This window comes from Mobula hypostoma, chromosome 12, assembly GCF_963921235.1.
Source record: "Mobula hypostoma chromosome 12, sMobHyp1.1, whole genome shotgun sequence".
Taxonomy (NCBI): Eukaryota; Metazoa; Chordata; class Chondrichthyes; order Myliobatiformes; family Myliobatidae; genus Mobula; species Mobula hypostoma.
Genome location: NC_086108.1, coordinates 117,894,707 through 117,917,066, shown reverse-complemented (window position 1 = coordinate 117,917,066; position 22,360 = coordinate 117,894,707). Strand labels below are relative to the sequence as shown.

Genomic DNA, 22,360 nt, shown 5'->3' with positions numbered 1-22,360 from the left:
AAATGTGTTCAGGATAGTTTTTTGCAGCAATACATAGAGGTACCAATTAGAGAAGGGGCAATGTTGGATCTCCTGTTAGGGAATGAGATAGGGCAGGTGATGGAGGTATGTGTTGGAGACCACTTCGGGTCCAGTGATCACAATGCCATTAGTTTCAATATAATTATGGAGAAGGATAGGTCTGGACACAGGGTTCAGATTTTTAATTGGAGAAAGGTTAACTTTGAGGAGATATGAAAGGATTTAGAAGGAGTGGATTGGGACAATTTGTTTTATGGGAAGGATATAATAGAGAAATGGAGGTCATTTAAAGGTGAAATTTTGAGGGTACAGGATCTTTATGTTACTGTTAGGTTGAAAGGAAAGGTTAAAAGTTTGAGAGAGCCATGGTTTTCAAGGGATATTGGAAACTTGGTTCAGAAAAAGAGAGGGATCTACAATAAGTATAGGCAGCTTGGAGTAAATGAGGTGCTCGAGGAATATAAAGAATGTAAAAAGAATCTTAAGAAAGAAATTAGAAAAGCTAGAAGAAGATACGAGGCTGCTTTGGCAAGTAAGGTGAAAATAAATCCAAAGGGTTTCTACAGTTATATTAATAGCAAAAGGATAGTGAGGGATAAAATTGGTCCCTTAGAGAATCAGAGTGGATGGATATGTGCAGAGCTAAAAGAGATGGGGGAGATTTTGAACAATTGTTTTTCTTCGGTATTCACTAAGGAGAAGGATATTGAATTGTGTAAGGTAAAGGAAACAAGAAGGGTAGTTATGGAAAGTATTATAATTAAAGAAGAGGAAGTACTAGCACTTTTAAGAAATATAAAAGTGGATAAGTCTCCGGGTCCGGAGAAGATATGCCCTAGGACCTTGAGGGAAGTTACTGTGGAAGTAGCAGGGACTCTGACAGAAATATTTCAAATGTCATTAGAAATGGGGATGGTGCCAGAGGATTAGCATATGCTCATGTTGTTCCATTGTTTAAAAAGGGTTCTAAGAGTAAACCTAGCAATTATCGGCCTGTGAGTTTGACGTCAGTGGTGGGTAAATTGATGGAAAGTATTCTTAGAGATGGTATATATAATTATCTGGATAGACAGGGTCTGATTAGGAACAGTCAACATGGATTTGTGAGTGGAAGGTCATGTTTGACAAATCTTATTGAATTTTTTGATGAGGTTACTAGGAAAGTTGACGAGGGTAAAGTGGTGGATGTTGTCTATATGGACTTCAGTAAGGCCTTTGATGAGGTTCCGCACCAAAGGTTAGATAGGAAGGTTCAATCGTTAGGCATTAATATTGAAGTAGTAAAATGGATTCAGCAGTGTCTGGATGGGAGACGCTAGAGAGGAGTGGTGGATAACTCTCAGATTGGAGGCCGGTGACCAGTGGTATGCCTCAGGGATCTGTACTGGGTTGAATGTTGTTTGTCATATATATTAATGATCTGGATGATGGGGTGGTAAATTGGATTAGTAAGTGCGCAGATGATACTAAGATAGGTGGCGTTGTGGATAATGAAGTGGGCTTTCAAAGCTTGCAGAGAGATTTAGGCCAGTTTGAAGAGTGGGCTGAAAGATGGCAGATGGAGTTTAATGCTGAAAAATGTGAGGTGCTACATTTTGGTAGGACCAATCAAAATAGAACATGCATGGTAAATGGTAGGGCATTGAAGAATGCAGTAGAACAGAGGGATCTAGGAATATTGGTGCATAGTTCCCTGAAGGTGGAATCTCATGTGGATAGGGTGGTGAATGAAGCTTTTGGTATGCTAGCCTTTATAAATCAGAGCATTGAGTATTGGAGTTGGGATGTAATGCTGAAATTGTATAAGACATTGGTGAGGCCAAATTTGGAGTATTGTGTACAGTTCTGGTCACCAAATTACAGTAAAGATGTCAATAAAATTGAGAGAGTACAGAGGAGATTTACTAAAATGTTGCCTGAGTTTCATCTCTTAAGTTACAGAGAAAGGTTGAACAAGTTAGGTCTTTATTCTTTGGAGCATAGAAGGTTGAGGGGGACTTGATAGAGGTATTTAAAATTATGAGGGGGATAGGTAGAGTTGACGTGGATAGGCTTTTTCCACTGAGAGTGGGGGAGATTCAAACAAGAGGACATGAGTTGAGAGTTAAAGGGCAAAAGTTTAGGGGTAACATGAGGGGGAACTTCTTTACCCAGAGAGTGGTAGCTGTCTGGAACGAGCTTCCAGCCGAAGTGGTTGAGGCAAGTTCAATGTTGTCATTTAAAGTTAAATTGGATAGATATATGGACAGGAAAGGAATGGAGGGTTACGGGCTGAGTGCAGGTTGGTGGGACTAGGTGAGAGTAAGAGTTCGGCACAGACTAGAAGGGCCGAGATGGCCTGTTTCCGTGCTGTAATTGTTATATGGTTTATGTGCGTCAACACCGAGAGTCTTTTCTCTTTGCATAATGTTTCAGGACATCAGTATTCTTTTTCTCAATTTCACCAGCTTCCATCAATTTTTCTACAATAAACACACAGTGGAAGTATCACCTTCACCTGTGGTTCTGCATACACACTTTGCTGATGACACCAGCACTGGTGATTTAGGGGTCAGTGAATAAGTCATAGTCATAGTCATACTTTATTGATCCGAGGGAAATTGGTTTTCTTTACACCAATTTCCCTCGGCTGTCTCAGCTTACAACAGGACTGAGATCAACTGGGAAAGTGGGCTAATGAATGGAAGATGGAATTTGAACTAAATCAAAAGCAAAGTGATGCATTTTGGGAAGTTTAACTGTGGCAGGACAACACAGTAACTGGCGGGGCCCTTGGATAGTGTTGTAGAACAGAGAGACTAAAGGATACAGGCAAATAATTCCCTAAAAGTAGAGGGTGGGTGGTGAAGAAAGAATTTGGTTGCTTGCATTCATTAAATGGGGCACTGTGGACAAGTGGTGGATGTCTTTTTACAATCATAGTTATAGGGAAGCAAGCACAGAAATAGTCATTTGGATCATCTATTCCATGCTAAAACTATTTAAACTACCTACTCCCAATGACTTGCCCCTTGATCATAACCCTCCATATCCTTACTATTCATGTACCTATTCAAACTTCTCTTAAATGTTGAAATCGAGCTCGCCTGGTCCACTTGTGTTGGCAGCTCATTCCACACTCTCATGGCCCTCTGAGTGAAGAAGTTTTCCCTCATGTTCCCCATAAACTTCTCACCTCTCACCCTTAACCCAAGTGCTCTACATGTAGTCCCACCCAACAGTGAAAAAAGTTCTATCTATACTCCTCATAATTTTGTATAGGTCTATCAAATCTCCTCTCAATCTTCAACCTTCTGAAGAATACAGTCCTAACCTATTCAATCTTTCCTTATAGCTCAGGTCCTCAAGACCTGGCAACATCCTTGTAAATTTCCTCTGCATTCTTTCAATCTCGTTTACATTTTTCGTGTAGGTAGGTTACCAAAACTACACACAATATTCCAAATTAGGCCTCACCAATGTCTTATACAACTTCAACATAATATCCCATTTTCTTTACTCAGTGCATTGATTTATGAATTCCAATGTGGCAAAAGCCTTCTTTATGATCCTACCTACCTGTAACATCATATTCCCCGGTACCTGACTGTTCGCTGTGTAAGACCTACCCTATTGGTCCTACTGAAGTGCGAAACCTTGCACTTGTCTGCATTAAATTCCATTTGCCATTTTTCAGCCCATTGTTCTAGTTGATGCAGACCTTCTGCAAGCCATGATAGTCTTCCTCACTTCTACTACACCCCCAGTCTTGGTGTCATCCGCAAAATTGCTGATCCAGTTAACTACATTATCATTCAGATCACTGACATGGATGACAAACGACAATTCCTGATCCCTGTGGCACACCACTAGGCACCAGCCTCCCATGCGTGACCTTGTCAAATGCCTTACTGAAGTCCATGTAGACAACATCCACTACCTTGCTTTCAACCACTTTCCTGGTAACTTCCTCAAAAAACTCTACAAGATTGGTTAGACATGACCTACCATGAACAAAGCCATGCTGACTATCCTTAATCAGTCCATGTCTATCCAAATATTTATATATCTGGTCCCTTTAAATACCTTCCAATAACTTTCCCAAAACTGATGACAGACTCACCAGCCTATCAATTCCTGGTTTCTGTTTAGAGCCTTCTTTTAAACAATAGAACATTGGCAATCCTCCAATCCTCTGGTACCTCTTCTGTTGCTAATGATAATTAAAATATCTCTGCAAGGGCTCTGGCAATTTCTGCTCTTGTCTCCTGTAGGATCTATGGGAAGATTTTGTCAGGCCCTGGGGAGTTATCCACCCTGATTTGCCTCAGGGTAGTATGCACCTGTCCTCTGTAATCTGTAAAGAGACCAGACCAGGTGTATTGTGCACTGTTTTGGTTGCCACATCACACAAAGTATGTGATTAAGCGAGAAAGGGGACAGAAAAGATCCTCAAGTACCTAGTTTGGACTGGAGAGACTGAAAAAGTCTATCTAACACTATGACTCTGTGGAGTCCTATGTCCCTTGTAGTCTTCTAGGGATTCGCAGTCTTAGCTGCTTCCACCTGATTATGCCTTCATTTTCCTGAAAATGAAGAAGGGATCTTTCACAGTGTGACCCTCCCTCAGTTTCCCCTCCCAGAAGTGTGACCCTTCCTCATTTCTGCCCCTCCCGCAGTGTGACTTTCCCTCAGTACCACCCCTCCCACAGTGTGACCCTCCCTCAGTACGACCCCTCCCACAGTGTGACTCTCCCTCAGTACCACCCCCTCCACAGTGTGACTCTCCCTCAGTACCACCCCTCCCACAGTGTGACACTCCCTCAGTACCGCCCCTCCCACAGTGTGATCCTCACTCAGTTCTGCCCCTCCCACAGCGTGACCCTCACTCAGTACCGCCCCTCCCACAGTGTGATCCTCACTCAGTTCTGCCCCTCCCACAGTGTGACCCTCCCTTAGTACCACCTCTCCCTCAGTGTGACCCTCCCTCAGCATCACCCCACCCACAGAGTGACCCTCCCTCACGAATGATCACAGAACTGACATCAAGATGTTTGAAGTCAGTCTCAGATCCCAGGGGAAAGAAGATGTTCCAAGGGGTAATTCTGCATTAGCCAGCACTGGAAGGAACTCCTCTGTTTACATGCCCTCATACCTTCCACCAGACAGAGTGTGCTTCAGCACCATAGACCTCAATAACGTCTCCCTGCTGAATGGTCAGTGCTGGACCAGTGTTGGGTGGCTGCGGCACTCCTCCATAGCACCTGGTCACCTGCATTCTTGGCAGTCCTGGAGGGGAGGAGCAAGTTCAGGCAAGTTAGTGCTATCATGATGAATTTGTCTTGTTCCCAAACTCTCTTCATCTCCAACACTCAGGCTCACCAGTAACCCTTGCTTCATTGGACTTCTCTGAACTCACTCTTATTGGACATCTCAAATCATGCAGAATTCCAGATCATCTGCACACTTCCAACTTCGTAGCTGCTGATTGCCTGCTAACCGTAAACATAACTCAATTCCCTGACTATCGAAGATCAACACACCATGCACTTTCTTAACTATCCTAGCAGCGGTCTGCTTCTTTTTATTCTGTATATCAATTATTTAGATGAAGGAATAGATGGCTTTGTTGCCAAGTTTGCAGGTGATATGGAGATTGGTGGAGGGGCAGGAAGTGTTTTGGAAACAAGTAGGCTGCAGAAGGACTTAGACAGATTAGGAGAATGGGCAAGGAAATGGCAAATGAAATACAATGTTGGAAAATTCATGATCATGCACTTTGGCAGTAGAAATAAATGTGCGGACTATTTTCTAAATGGGGAAAAAATCCACCAGTCTGAGAGAAGACCATAAGACATAGGAGCTGAATTAGGTCATTCAACCCATTGAGTCTGCTCTGCCATTCCATCATGGCTGATCCCAAATCCCACTCAACCCCATACATGTGGCTTCTGGCCATATCCTTTGATGCTCCAACGGATCAGGAAATGCTCAACCTCCACCTTAAATATTCCCAAGGAATTGGCCAATGACACAGTATGCGGCAGAGCATTCCACTGATTAACTACTCTCTAGCTAAAAAAAAAATTCCTTCTTACCTCGTCTGTGAAAGGTCGCATTAGGTTTAGGGTCAGGGTTAGGTTGAGAGTATTTGGGCAGTGGGCGAATCAGCACTCACATTAGGGTTAGGTAAATTAGCCTTTAGGGAATCCTGCAGAAGGACTCCCAAGTCTGTTTGCAACTCAGTTTTTGTATTTTCTGTCCATTTAGAATATAGTCAATCTTTTCATTTCTTCTACCAAAGTGCATTACCATACACTTCCCAACACTATATTCCATCTGCCACTTCTTTGCCCATTCTTTCTCATCTGTCTGTCTTTCTGTAGCTTCTCTACTTCCTCAAAACTACCTACCTTTATATCATCTGAAAACTTTGCAATGAAGCCATCAATTCCATCACCCAAATCATTGACATATAACATAAAAAGAATTGGTCCCAACGCAGAGACCTGTGGAACACCACTAGTCACTGGCAGCCAACCAGAAAATGGTCCCTTAATTCACATTCTTTGCCTCCTGCCAATTAGCCAATGCTTTATCCGTGCTGGAATCTTTCCTGTAATACTATGGACTCGTAGTTTGTTAAGCCACTTCATGTGTAGCAGCTTATCAAAGGGTTTCTGAAAATCCAAGTACACATCAACCGATTCTCCTTTGTCTATCCTGCTTGTTAATTCTCTAAAGAATTCCAACAGATTTGTCACATACATATTATGCATAATAAATGTACCACCAGTGTCCCCAGTGATGACACCTACAAGAAGTAAGTACATGTTCAGCACAGCGTTGTGAGCCAAAGGGCTTGTATTGTGCTGTAGAGTTTTCTATGTTTCTAAGTACATCACACCGCAACATCCAATACTCTGCATTAAGGAACTGGATGACCTCTGGATCATTCAGAAGACCTAGGGGGTGAGGTAGTTTCACCCAAGGTGCAGGTCACAGGTAATATGGGTGACTGTCAAGAGGGAAAAGTGCAGAGTATCCCTGTGACCAGACCCCTCAAACAAAAGGTATGCCACTCTGGATACTCTTGGGCATGGGGTGAGAATGACCCAGCAGAGAAAAGTCATAGTGTCAATGCATGAGAAGGAGATCCCCAGATGATATATTGCCTCTGGGTGCCAGGGTGTGGGTATCTCCGATTGAGTCCTCAGGATTCTGAAGTGGGAGGGAGAACAGACAGAGGTCATGGTCTTTGTAGCTACCAATGATATTGGTAGGAAGAGTGGTGAGGTTTAGTGAAGGGAGCTCAGGGAGTTAGGCGCTAAATTAAAGGACAGGACCTCCAGGGTTGAAATCTCAGGATTGCTACCGATGCTACATGCTAGTGAGGCTAGAAATATAGTTTAACAAGTGTCAAACAAATTGGTGTAGGAGAGAGGACAGAAGGTTTTTGGATCATTGGGCTCTCTTCCAGGGAAGGTGAGACATGTATAGAAGAGAAGGTATGCACCATAACTGGAAGGGTCTAATATCCTAGTGGGAAGATTTGCTAGTGCTGCACTTGGGGGTTTAAACTGGAGTTGCAAGGGGATGGGAATCAAGAGTCCCAGTACAGATAGTGGAGATAACAGGAATTCTGCAGATGCTGGATATTCAAGAAACACACAAAGTTGCTGGTGAACGCAGCAGGCCAGGCAGCATCTCTAGGAAGAGGTACAGTCGACGTTTCAGGCCGAGACCCTTCGTCAGGACAGCAGCAGGCCAGGCAGCATCTCTAGGAAGAGGTACAGTCGACGTTTCAGGCCGAGACCCTTCGTCAGGCCTGCTGCGTTCACCAGCAACTTTGATGAGATAGTGGAGATGTTGTGGAGACAGATGTTGTTAAGATTTCAGACAAAGTCAGGAATCAAAAGGTTAAGCATAGTGCGTTTAATGTCTAGAGCTGTGTGTATTTCAATGTAAGAAGTATTGTAGGAAAGGCAGATAGCTCAGGGCATGGCTCAAGACATGGAATTATGATATTGTAGCCTTTAGTGAGACTTGGTTGTAAGAGGGGCAGGACAGACAGCTCAACATTCCGGGATTGCATTGTTTTAGATGCAAAAGAGCAGGAAGGATTAAATGAGAAGGGGTGGCATTACTAATCAAGGAAAATGTCACGGCAGTGCTTAGCCAGAACAAAACAGAAGAACTTGTCGAGTGAAAAAGAGTACAGTCGACATCAGTGGTAGATCAATCGATTAGCGGTGGACCAATCAATTCAAAGAGAGAGAGAGAGCTTCACACAAGTCAGAAAGAAAAGATTCAAAAAGGAGTGTTTCAAAGGACTCAGTGCATTAGCAGTGGGCCAATCGATTCGAAGAGAGAGAGAGCTTCACACAGGTTGGAGAGAAGTGTGCAGACGCAGAAACGTCATTGCGCAAGGACAGTGAGAATAGCTCCAAAATTAAAGAGAGATACTGTCTAGCAGAGCAGTCATTGGAGTAGTGTAAGTCAGAGTAGCAGGGCTTTGGCTCACTGGGCCTTTAGTGAGGACGGGCCTAGGAGAGGTAAATTACTCCTCTAACAAGAATAGTGGGTATGACTGCGAGGCCAGTGTTCTGTTCTGGGTTTCATATGTGGGATGTCCAGGAGACTTCCAGCCTCCCTGATGGCCACGTTTGTGCCAGGTGCATCAAGCTGCAGCTCCTTAGAGATTGAGTTCGGGAACTGGAGCTGCAGCTCAGTGACCTTCAGCTTGTTAAGGAGAGTGAGGAGGTGATAGACAGGAGTGACAGGCAGGTAGGGATTCAGAGTTTTGGATCATTGGGACCTCGTCTGGGGCAGGTGTGACTGTACAAAAAAGGATGGGTTGCACTGGAATCCGAGAGGGACCAGTATCCTGACGGAGAGGTTTGCTAATGTTATCAGGAAGGGTTTAAACAAGATTTGCAGGGGGTGGTAACCGAAGTGAAGAGGCAGAGGATGGGGAGGTTGGAGCCCAAGTAGAGAAAGCTTGTAGGGAGTTTGTGAGGCAGGCCAGGCAGATGTAATAGTAAAGATGCACTCAGCCTGATGGTTTGAGATGTGTCTATTTTAATGCAAGGAGTATCATAAACTAGGTTGATTAACTTAAAGCATGGAACCATGACATTGTGGTCATTCCAGAAACTTGGATGTCTCAGGAGCAGGAATGGCTGCTGAGTGTGTTGGGCTCTAGATGTTACAAAAAGAACAGAGAGGGAGGCAAAAGAAGTGGGGATGTGGCATTGCTAAGTAGGAATAGTGTCATGGCTACAGAAAAGGAAAAAGTCATGGAGGGATGATCTATTGAGTCAGCATGGATGGAAGTCAGAAACAGGAAAGGGGCAATAATTCTACTGGGTATTTTTATAGACCCCGCATTAGTAACAGGGATATCAAGGAGCAGATAGGGAGGCAGATTCTGGAACGGTGCAATAACAATAGGGATGTTGTGGTGAGAAATTTTAACTTTCCTCATATTGATTGGCATCTCCTTAGCACAGGGGTTTAAATAGGGTGGAGTTTGTTAGGTGTGCTTAGAAGGTTTCATGACACAGTATGTCAATAACCCAACTATAGGAGAAACATAGAAACATAGAAAACCTACAGCGCAATACAGGCCCTTCGGCCCACAAAGTTGTGCGGAACATGTCCCTACCTTAGAAATTACTAGGCTTACCCATAGCCCTCTATTTTTCTAAGCTCCATGTACCTATCCAAAAGTCTCTTAAAAGACCCTATCGTATCCGCCTCCACCACCGTTGCCGGCAGCCCATTCCACGCACTCACTAGTCTCTGAGTAAAAACTTACCCCTGACATCTCCTCTGTACCTACTCCCCAGCACCTTAAACCTGTGTCCTCTGGTGGCAACCATTTCAGCCCTGGGAAAAAGCCTCTGACTATCCACATGATCAATGCCTCTCATCATCTTATACACAGGCTGTACAGAGGCTGCATTGGGAGGCTATACAGATCTGGTATTGGGAAATGAACCTGGTCAGGTGTCAGAATTCTCAGTGGGAGAGCATTTTGGTGGTTGTGATCACAATCGATCTCCTTCACCAAAGCACTGGAGAAGGATAAGAGCAGACAATTTGGGAAAACAATTGGGGTAGTGGGAAATATGATGCTATTAGGCAGTATCTTGGGAGCATATATTGGGAACTGATGTTCTCAGGGAAATGCAACGAAAACGTTATGAAAGGTTCAAGAAACTAGGTATTGTTAGAGCTCTAGAAAATTACAAGATTGCTAAGAGCTTAAGAATGGAATTACAAAAGCCAGAAGAGAGCCATGAGAATGCTTTGGCGAACAAGATTAGGGAAAACACCAAGGCATTCTACAAGAGCAAAAGGATGAGCCATGTGAGAATAGGACCAATCAGGTGCGATAGTGGAAAAGTCCGCATGGAGTTGGAGGAGGTAGCGGAGGTACTAAGTGAATACTTTGCTTTAGTATTCACAAGGGAAAACGACTTTGGCAATTGTGGGGATGACTTAGAGCGGACTGAAATGCTTGAGCTTATAGTCATTAAGAAAGAGGATGTGCTTCCCAATCATAGAACCATAGAACATTACAGCACAGAAACGGGCCTTTTGGCCCTTCTTGGCTGTGCCGAACCATTTTTCTGCCTAGTCCCACTGACCTGCACCTGGACCATATCCTTATATACACCTCTCATCCATGTACCTGTCCAAGTTTTTCTTAAATGTTAAAAGTAAGCCCGCATTTACCACTTCATCTGGCAGCTCATTCCACACTCCCACCACTCTCTGTGAAGAAGCCCCCTCTAATGTTCCCTTTAAACTTTTCCCCCTTCACCCTTAACCCATGTCCTCTGGTTTTTTTCTCCCCTAGCCTCAGTGGAAAAAGCCTGCTTGCATTCACTCTATCTATACCCACCATAATTTTATATACCTCTATCAAATTTCCCCTCATTCTTCTACGCTCCAGGAAAGTCCTAACCTATTCAACCTTTCTCTGTAACTGAGTTTCTCAAGTCCCAGCATCATCCTTGTAAACCTTCTCTGCACTCTTTCAACCTTATTAATATCCTCCCTGTAATTTGGTGACCAAAACTGCACACAATACTCCAAATTCGGCCTCAGCAATGTCTTATACAACCTCACCATAACATTCCAACTCTTATACTCAATACTTTGATTTATAAAGGCCAATGTACCAAAAGCTCTCTTTATGACCCTATCTACCGGTGACGCCACTTTTAGGGAATTTTGTATCTGTATTCCCAGATCCTTCTGTTCTACTGCACTCCTCAGTGCCCTACCATTTACTTTGTATGTTCTACCTTGGTTTGTCCTTCCAAAGTGCAATACCCCACACTTGTCTGTATTAAAGTCCATCTGCCATTTCTCAGCCCATTTTTCCAGCTGATCCAAATCCCTCCGCAAGCTTTGAAAACCTTCCTCACTGTCCACTACACCTCCAATCTTTGTGTCATCAGCAAATTTGCTCATCCACCTTACCACATTATCATCTAGGTCATAGATCAATGTCTAATCCAATTTACCACCTCTCCATGTATACCTAGCAACCGAATGTATACCTTACTGAAGTCCATGTAGACAACATGCACTGCCTTCCCTTCATCCACTTTCCTGGTAACCTCCTTGAAAAACTCTAGTAGATTTGTTAAACATGACCTACCATGTAACAAAGCCATGTTGGCTCTCCCTAATAAGTTCCCGTCTATCCAAATACTTGTAGATCCTATCTCTTAGTACTCCTTCCAATAATTTACCTACTACCGATGTCAAACTTACCAGCCTATAATTTCCTGGATTACTTTTAGAGCCTTTTTTAAACAACGGAACAACGTGAGCTATCCTCCAAGCCTCTGGCACCTCACCCGTAGATACCGACATTTTAAATATATCTGCCAGGGCCCCTGCAATTTCAACACTAGTCTCCTTCAAAGTCCAAGGGAATACCCTGTCAGGTCCTGGGGATTTATCTACTCTGATTTGCCTCAAGATAGCAAGCACCTCCTCTTCTTGGGCACGTGGCCAAGTGGTTAAGGCGTTCGTCTAGTGATCTGAAGGTCGCTAGTTTGAGTCTCAGCTGTGGCAGCATGTTTGTGCCCTTGAGTAAGGCACTTAATCACACATTGCTCTAGTCTGTGCGAGGAGTGGCACCCCACACAGACTTCCAACTGCGCCTTGTAAGGCATGAAAATGCCTGACGTGGGCCTCTCATGGTCTGAGTTGACGTTCCCTCCCTCCCTCCCCTCCTCCTCTTCAATCTGTATAGGTTCCATGACCTCACTACTTGTTTGCCTTATTTCCATTGACTCCATGCCACTTTCCTTAGTAAATACAGATGCAAAAAAGACATTTAAGATCTCCCCCATTTCTTTTGGTTCCATACATAGCCAACCACTCTGATCTTCAAGAGGACCAATTTTATCCCTAAATAACCTTTTGCTCTTAAAATACCTGTAGAAGCTGTTTGGATTATCCTTCACCTTCACTGCCAAAGCAACCTCATGTCTTCTTTTAGCCCTCCTGATCTCTTTCTTAAATTTTTTTTGCACTTTTTATACTCCTCAAGCACCTTATTTACTCCCTGTTTCCTATACATGTCATACATCTCTCTCTTCTTCTTTATCAGAGTTCCAATATCCCTTGAGAACCAAGGCTCCTTATTCTTATTCATTTTGCCTTTAATCCTGACAGGAACATACAAACTCTGCACTCTCAAAATTTCCCCTTTGTAGGCCTCCCACTTACCGATCACATCCTTGCCGGAGAACAACCTGTCCTAATCTACGCATTTTAGATCCTTTCTCATTTCTTCAAATTTGGCCTTTTTCCAGTTTAGAACCTCAACCCGAGGACCAGATCTATCTTTATCCATGATCAAGTTGAAACTAATGGTGTTGTGATCACTGGAACCAAAGTGTTCCCCTACACACACTTCCGTCACCTGTCCTAACTCATTTCCTAATAGGAGATCTAATATTGCGTCCTCTCTAGTTGGTACCTCTATATATTGATTTAGAAAACTTTCCTGAACACATTTTACAAACTCTAACCCGTCTAGACCTTTAACAGTATGGGAATTCCAATCATCCAAATTCCCATTCACTTTTGCTACCTTTTATGCCCTTTCCTTGGCCTTTACGCAGTCCTTAACTTCTTTGTCCGCCACGGTTGCCTACCCCTGCCATTTGAGAACTTCCTTCTCTGTGGAATATATCTATCCTGCGCCTTGTGAGCTGTTTCTAGAAAGTTAAGCTTCCTCTGCTCTGCCTTCATCCCTGCCAGTATCCTCCTCCAATCCACCTTGACAAGCTCCTCTCTCAAGCCTCTGTAATTCCCTTTATTAAATTGCCATACTGATGCATGTGACTTGTGCTTCTCCCTCTCAAACTGCAGTATGAATTCAATCATATTATGATCACTGCCTCCTAAGGGTTCCTTTACATTTCCCTAATAAGATCTGGGTTTTTACACAAAACCCAACCTAAGTTAGCCTTTCCCCAAGTAGGCTCAAGCACAAGCTACTCTAAAAAGCAATCTTGTGAGCATTCAACAAATTTCCTCCCTTGCAATTCAAAGCCAAACTGATTTTCCCAATCTCCTTGCATATTTAAGTCCCCCGTTTCAATTGTGTCATTACCCTTATTACATTCCTTTTTCAGCCCCCTTTGCAATCTCAACCCCAAGGAGTTTAAGAAAGAAATTAGGAGAGCCAGAAGTGGACATGAGAAGACCTTGGCGGACAGGATTAAGGAAAACCCCAAGTAGCATTCTACAAGTACGTGAAGAGCAAGAGAATAAGACATGAGAGAATAGGACCAATCAAGAGTGACAGTGGAAAAGTATGTATGAGCCAGAGGAGATAGCAGAGTACTTTGCTTCAGTATTCACTACGGAAAAGGATCTTGGCAATTGTAGAGATGACTTACAGTGGACTGAAAAGCTTGAGCATGTAGATATTAAGAAAGAGGATGTGCAGGAAATTTCAGAAAATATCAAGTTAGGTAAGTCACTGGGACCAGATGAGATGTACCCCAGGCTACTGTGGGAGGCGAGGAAGGAGATTGCTGAGCCTCTGCTGATGATCTTTGCATCATCAATGGGGACGGGAGAGGTTCTGGAGGATCGGAGGGGTGCGGATGTTGTTCCCTTATTAAAGTAAAGGAGTAGAGATAGCCCAGGAAATTATAGATCAGCGAGTCTTACTTCAGTGGTTGGTAAGTTGATGGAGAAGATCCTGAGAGGCAGGATTTATGAACATTTGGAGAGGCATAATATGATTAAGAATAGTCAGCATGGCTTTGTGAAAGGCAGGTTGTGTCTTACGAGCCTGATTGAATTTTTTGAGGATGTGACTAAACACATTTAAGAAGGTAGAGGAGTAGATGTAGTGTATATGAATTTCAGCAAGGCATTTGACAAGGTACCCCATGCAAGGTTTATTGAGAAGGTGAGGAGGCATGGGATCCAAGGGAACATTGCTTTGTGGATCCAGAACTGGCTTGCCCACAGAAGGCAAAGAGTGGTTGTAGACTGGTCATGTCCTGCATGGAGGCCGGTGACCAGTGGAGTGCCTCAGGGATCTGTTCTGGAACCCTTACTCTTCGTGATTTTTATAAATGACCTGGATGAAGAAGTGGAGGGATGGGTTAGTAAGTTTGCTGATGACACAAAGGTTGGGGGTGTTGTGGATAGTGTGGAAGGCTGTCAGAGGTTACAGCGGGACATCGATAGGATTCAAAACTGGGCTGAGAAGTGGCAGATGGTGTTCAACCCAGAAAAGTATGAGGTGGTTCATTTTGGTAGGTCAAATATGACGGCAGAATATAGTATTAATGGTAAGAATAGCACTGTAGAAGATCAGAGGTATCTTGGGGTCCGTCTCCATAGGATTCTCAAAGCTGCTGCGCAGGTTGACTCTGTGGTTCAGAAGGCATACGGTGCTTTGGCCTTCATCAATTGTGGGATTGAGTTTAGGAGCCAAGAGGTAATGTTGCAGCTATATAGGACCTTGGTCAGACTCCACTTGGAGTACTGTGCTCAGTTCCGGTCACCTTACTACAGGAAGGATGTGGAAACCACAGAAACATTGCAGAGGAGATTTACAAGGATGTTGCCTGGATTGGGGAGCATGTTTTATGAAAAGAGGTTGAGTGAACTCGGCCTTTTCTCCTTGGAGCGACAGAGGATGAGACGTGACCTGATAGTGGTGTACAAGATAATGAGAGGCATTGATCGTGTGGATAGTCAGAGACTTTTTCCCAGGGCTGAAATAGTTAGTACAAGAGGGCATAGTTTTAAGGTGTTTGGAAGTAGGTACAGAGGAGATGTCAGGGGTAAGTTTTTTACGCAGAGAGCGGATGCGATAGGGTGTTTTAAGAGACTCCTGGACAGGTAAATGGAGTTCAAAAAAATAGAGGACTATGGATAACTCTAGGTAATTTCTAAGGGAAGGATATGTTCGGCACAACTTTGTGGGCCGAAGGGCCTGTATTGTGCTGTAGGTTTTCTATGTTTCTATGCTTCTATTTGGATAGACATAGACTGATTAAGAATAGTCATCATGGCTTTGTGCATGTTAGGTCATGTCTAACCAATTTTATAGAGTTATTTGAAGAAGTTATCAGGAAAGTTGATGGAGGCAAGGCAATGGGTGTTGTTTCTGTGGAGTTCAGCAAGGCATTTGACAAGGTCCCACATGGAGATTGGTCAAGCAGGTTCAGTTGCTTGGCATTGAAGATGAGACAGTGAATTGGATTCAACACTGGCTTTGTGGGAGAAGCTAGAGAGTGATACTAGATTGTTGCATGGAGGCCTGTGACTAGTAGAATCCTGCAAGGATCCTCAGCCCAAGCCCCACTCCCCAGCCTTCTTCCCAGAACCTTTGTGTTGTGTCCAATCAAGAACCTATCGAGCTCTACCTTAAATACACCTAACAACCTGGCCTCCACAGATCCCTGTGGTAACATATTCCACAAATTCACTTATTCTGGCTAAAGAAATTTCTCTGCATCTCTGTTTTGAATGGATGCCCTTCTATCCTGAGGCTGTGCTCTCTTGCCCTAGACTCCCCCACCATGGGAAACATCCTATCCACATCTACTCTGTCTAGGCCTTTCAACATTTAAAACGTTTCAATGAGATGTCCCTCATCCTTCTAATTCCAGTGAGTACAGACCCAGAGCCATCAAACATTCCTCGTATGATAATCCTTTCATTCCCGGAATCATCCTTGTGAACCTCCTCTGAACCCTCTCCAATGGTAGCACATCTTTTCTTAGATGAAGTGCCCAAAACTGTTCACAATACTCAAGGTGAGGCCTCACCAGTGCCTTATAAAGCCTCAGCATCACATCCCTGCTCTTGTATTCTAGACCTTTTGAAATGAATGCTAACATGGCATTTGTCTTCCTCACCACCGACTCAATCTGCAAGTTAACATTAAGGGTGTTCTGCATAAGGACTCCCAAGTTCCTTTGGTTTTCAATTTTTTGTTTTTTCCTTTCCATTTAGAAAATAGTCTGCACATTTATTTCTAAAACCAAAATGCATAATCATGCATTTTCTAAGATTGTATTGCGTTTGCCACTTTCTTGCCCACTTACCTAATCTGTCTAAATCCTTCTGCAGCCTCCCTGTTTCCTCAACACTACCTGCCCCTCCACCAATCTTCATAACAGCTGCAAACTTGGCAACAAAGCCATCTATTCCATCATCTAAATCATTTACATATAGCATAAAATGAAGTGGTCCCAACACTGAAACCTACGGAACACCACTAGTCACTGGCAGCCAACCAGAAAAGGATCCTTGTATTCCCACTCGCTGCGTCCCACCAATCAGCCAATGCTCTAACCACACTAGTAACTTTCCTGTAATACCATTGGCTCTTATCTTGGTAAGCAGACTCATGTGTGGCACCTTGTCAAAGGCCTTCTGAAAGTCCAAATATACAACATCCACTGCATCCCCTTTATCTATCCTACTTGTAATCTCAAAAAATTCCAACAGGTTCCTCAGGCAAGGTATTTCCTTAAGGAAATCATGCTGACTTTGCCCTATCTTGTCCTGTGTCACCAAGTACTCCATAACCTTATCATTAACGATTGTCTCCAACATCTTCCCAACCACTCAGGTCAAGCTTACTGGTTTATAATTTTTTTCTGCTGCTTTCCTCTTTTCTTAAAGAGTGGAGTGGCATTTGCAATTTTCCAGTCCTCTGGCACCATGCCAGGGTCAAATCAATTTTGAAAGATCATATCTAATGCCTCCACAATATCTAATGCTACCTCTTTTAGAACACTAGGGCACAGTTCATCTGGTAAAGTGACTTATGTACCCTCAAGTCATTCAGCCTTTTGAACACCTTCTCCCTGGTAATAGTAACTGTATTCACTTCTCTTCCCTCACACCCTTCAACATCTGGCACAATCCCAGGGATACTAATTTAGTTTATCTGCCATCTCCTTGTCCCAGAATATTGTTTCTTTGGCCTTATTTTCTGGAGGTCTTCCACTCTCATTTATTTTTTACAGACTTGAAAAAGCTTTAACTATCCACTTTGATATTGTTTGCTAGCTTGCTTTCATATTTCATCTTTTCCCTCCTAATGATTCTTTTTGTTGCTCTCTGCAGGTTTTTAAAAAGCTTCCCAATTCTCTGTATTCCTGCTAATTTTTGCTTTGTTTTATGCCCTCTCTATTGCTTTTACATTAGCTTTGACTTCCCTTCTCAGCCATGGTTGTAGTATTTTGCCATTTGAGTATTCTTTGTTTTTGGAATATATCTATTCAGCACCTTCCTCATTTTTACCATTTTTACAGCTGCTCTGCTGTCATCCCTGACGGCATCTCCTTCCAATTTACTTTGGCTAACTGCTCTATATTACCAGTGTAATTTCCTTTGCTCCACTGAAATACCACTGCATCAGACTTTACTTTCTCCCCAACAAATTTCAAGTTGAACTCAAGCATCACTGACTTCCAAGGGTTCCTTAATGTTAAGCTCCATAATCGCCTCTGGTTCATTACATAACAGCCAATCCAGTACAGCTAACGCCATAGTAGGCTCCTTGAAAAAAAAACATCTCATAGGAATTCAACAAACTGACTCTCCTAAGTTCCATTACCAACCTGATTTTCCCAATCGACCTGCATGTTAAAATATCCCATGACTATCATATCATTGCCCTTTTGACTCGCCTTTTCTATTTCCCGTTGTAATCTGTGGTCCACAACTCAGAAACTGTTGGAAGGCCTGTATATAACTGCTATCAGGGTCCTTTTAGACTTGCAGCTTCTTAACTCAACCCTCAAGAATTCAACATCTTCCTATGGCGTGTGGCACAGGCAGCAATCGAGAAATTACAACCCTGGAGGTCCTGCTTCTCAGCTTTCTGCCGAGCTCTCTAAATTCTCTCTTCAGGACCTCTTTGCTTTTCCTTCCAATATCAGTGGTACCAATATGTACCAAGACATCTGGCTCACCCTCCCTCTGTAAAATGCTGTAGACGCTAACCGAGATGTCCCTAATCCTGGCACCTGGGAGGCAACACACCATCTGGGTGTGCGATTCACATCCATAGAACCTTCTGTCTGTACCTCTGACTACTGAGCCCCCTATCACTACCTATCAGAGCTTGCAGTGGTATCTAGACCAGTTGTAAAAATGGGCTGAAAATTGGCACCTTTTTATTCTGGCATCCTCACCCTTCCTTTCCAGTCCCGATGAAGGGTCCTGTCCTGTAATATCAGCTGTTTTGTTAATTCCATTGATGCTGCCTGACCTGCTGAGTTCCTCCGAAATTTTGGTGTGTGATGCTCTAGATTTCCGGCATCTGCAGAATCTCTTACTGTGTATTTATAACCATTCCTCAATACTGCCACTAACAGTGTGACTTTCCTTCAACACAGACCCATTTTTTTCCCCAAAGATACACAAAATACAAACATCAAACATTTACTAGTCAGAGAACAAATTCAAATTAAAATAAGCTTACTACTGTCTACAAAACAGTTAATTCCCTTGGGGAGGGGGCCTACCATTCCTGGAATCACCCACTTTACCCATGGTGACTGCATGCTCCTTCTTCAAAGATACCCAGGTACAAACGTATCTCTGGAAGAGAGGTAGGCAGTCTGTCTGGGCAGAGCCCTTGACTGTCTGCTCCCTGAACCTGTGAATGGTCCTCTTGGCCAGGCCTTGGAGCAAGCTAACCAGGAGATCCTTTGAGCAACCTGCCCCCTTCTGAACTGGGTGTCTATATATCAGGAGAATGGCACTGAAATGTAACCAAAACCTGAGAAGCAGCTCCTTCAGATATTCAAATAGGGGCTGCGACCTCTCACATTCCATATAAATGTGGTATATTGACTCCTCCCAGTCAGAGAATAGACAAGTAGACAGGGTGTCAGTGAACTGACTTAAAAACCTGTTGCATGGTACAGCCCTGTGCAACAGCTTCCACCCCAGGTCCCTAATTCACAGGGGAAGGATCCTGCCTAAAGAGATTTCCACTGGGGAGCGCCCATAATAATAAGAACATAAGAAATAGGAGTCCGGTCAGCAGATGAAGGCAAGGAAGTGAAAGGTATGCAGGAGCAGCCTGTACAGGAACCGCCTTGACGTGTCTTGGAGGGGCACAGTGGGCATCACCGCAAGTCAGCTCACAATATGTGCCACCCTCTCCCAAGAGGTATGTCAGGCCTTGGGTCTGATGAGCAACTCCAGCTGACCAACTGTTAGCACAGCCGGGACCCTCCTCGGCATTCACCATGACGGAATCGGAACCAGGCAGAGAAGATGTTTCCTCTAGTGGGGGAGTCTAAGACCTGAGGACACAGTCTCAGAGTAAAGGAGTGTTCTTCTGGAAAGGAGATGAGGAGGAATTTCTTTAGCCAGAGAGGGGTGAATCTGTGGAATTTGCTGCCACAGGCAGCTGTAGAGGCCAAGTCATTTAGTATATTTAAAGCAGAGGCTGATAGGTTCTTGATTGGTAAGGGCATGAAGGGATATGGGGAGAAGGCAGAAGATTGGGGCAAAGAGGAAAAATAGATCAGCCACGATGAAATGGCGGAGCAGACTCAATGGGCCAAATGGCCTAATTCTACTCCTATATATTATGGTCTCATGGATATTGGCACCCTTGCTGAATCCCCCTCCAAAAGTGCAAGTGTGCTGTCAAGGACCTGTTGACGTTAACAAGGCAGCTATATAGCCATATAGGACCCTGGTCAGACCCCACTTGGAGGACTGTGCTCAATTCTGGTCACCTCACTATAGGAAGGACGTGGAAATCATAGAAAGGGTGCAGAGGAGATTTACAAGAATGTTGCCTGAATTGGGGAACATTACTTATGAGAAGGAATTGAGTGAACTTGGCCTTTTCTCCTTGGAGCGATGGAGGATGAGAGATGACTTGATAGAGGTGTACAAGATAATGAGAGTCATTGATCGTGTGGATAGTCAGAGGCTTTTCCCCAGGGCTGTATTGGCTAGCACGAGAGGGCATAGTTTTAAGGTGCTTAGAGGTAGGTACAAAGGAGATGTCAGGGGTAAGTTTTTTACGCAGAGAGTGGTGAGTTTGTGGAATGGGCTGTCGGCGGCGGTGGTGGAGGCGGAAACGATAGGGTCTTTTAAGAGACTCCTAGATGGCTACATGGAGCTTAGAAAAATAGAGCGCTATGGGTTAACCCTAGGTAGTTCTAAGGTAGGGACATGTTCGGCACAGCTTTGTGGGCCAAAGGGTCTGTATTGTGCTGTATGTTTTCTATGTTTCTACGTTTCTAAGGCACTCCACCCCAGCGTACAACAGCTGGATGCAGGTCACAAAATGCAGCCTCAGCACAAACACGTGCAGAGTCCAAAAAAAGGTACTCATGGTCCACCCTGTCAAATGCCTTCTCTTGGTCAAGGGAGTGAAAGGTGACTGACAGACCAGCCTCATGGGACCAGTGAATCATGTCCTGGACGAGGTGGATTTTAGATCGAATGTCGTCATGCCGTCTAGCACTGGTCAGTGTGGACTCAAGCCAGCACAGGGCCCAGATAATTAGCCAGCGCCTGGCCAAAGATCTTATATTCCACACTGAGGAAAGATACTGGGTGCCAATTAATTAGGCAACAAACATCCTGCTTTTTTTGGTAGCAGGGCTACATCTGCTCTGTGCCATGAATGTGGAATTTCACCTGTCGCTAGGCTTTCCCCAGTACCCTGGTTTCATCAACCCTTAGCATGTCCCAGAAGGCCTGGAGGAATTCCACTGTCAGTCCATCCAGCCCTTGGGGATTTGCCTCTCTGTAGTTGGTTGAGAGCACTGGTCAGCTCCTCCAAAGATAGTGGAGCATCTAGCTGCTCAGCACCCCCAGTGCTAAACAAGTTGTCCTACAGAGTCCATTGTGCATCCTCACTGCACAGGTCCGGCGAGAATAGAGCCTCATAAAAGAAATGGACTTCCACAACAATTCTGGCTGGATCTGTGACGGGGGTGCCATCCTCCGCCTGCAGCTCCAGGAGCTGCCTGCGGACACTCCTCACCTTTAAGAGAGAATAGATGGGCCTGTAGCATCCGGACACACAACCTCGCAAAAGTGCCTTGGGACCTCTCAAGCTGCAGGTGCGTCAGCAATTCCTTCTTCCTCTGGCACTCATCCCTGAAGAGCGGATATTCATTGGTTGGCCATAGCCAGACTCCCAAGTTGTTCGCCATTCTAGGAGCCAGGTGGATTTGTCTCCTAGAAATGTGTGGGTTTCCGGAAAGAAGCTTGCCGCATACCTCCTGTCCCAGAGGACAGAGCTGATGGAATCTGTGGAGATTCCCCCCTCCTGCCATTGACATGAAGGGTTGCTACACTTAACTTCATGACGCATCTTATTGAGACTCCTTACCAGTGACCTAGGAAGAAGGAGCAGGGACCCCTTTGAGCCATAAGACCACAAGATATAGGAGCAGAATTAGGCCATTCTGCCCATCATGTCTGTTCTGCTATTCCATCCTGGCTGATCCCGGATCTCACTCAACCCCATACACCTGATTTCTCATCATATCCTTTAATGCCCTGACCAGTCAGGAAATGATCAATTTCTGCCTTATATATAAGCATGGGTTTGGCCTCCACTGCAGTCTGTGGCAGAGCAATCTGCAGATTTACTAATCTCTGGCGAAAAAAATTCCTCCTTACCTCTGTTCTAAAAGGTTGCCCCTCAGTTTTGAGGCTGTGCCCTCTAGTTCTGGATACTCCCACCAAAGGAAACATCCTCTCCACATCCACCTTATCTAGTCCTATCAACATTTGGAGAGTTTCAATGGGAGCTCATGCAATCTTCTAAATTCCAGTGAGTACAGGCCCA

General features: G+C 44.2%; 1 protein-coding gene across 3 annotated transcripts in view; it reads right to left on the bottom strand.

Annotated features, from left to right (window-relative positions):
- Positions 1-22,360, bottom strand: part of LOC134355083 (guanine nucleotide exchange factor VAV3) — a 398,893-nt gene that overhangs the window by 81,719 nt on the left and 294,814 nt on the right. For all 3 annotated transcript variants that reach the window (XM_063064827.1, XM_063064829.1, XM_063064828.1), the window contains one exon: positions 5,156-5,289. In XM_063064827.1, coding sequence (XP_062920897.1) covers positions 5,156-5,289 — 134 coding nt within the window. The remainder of the gene's footprint in view (positions 1-5,155; positions 5,290-22,360) is intronic.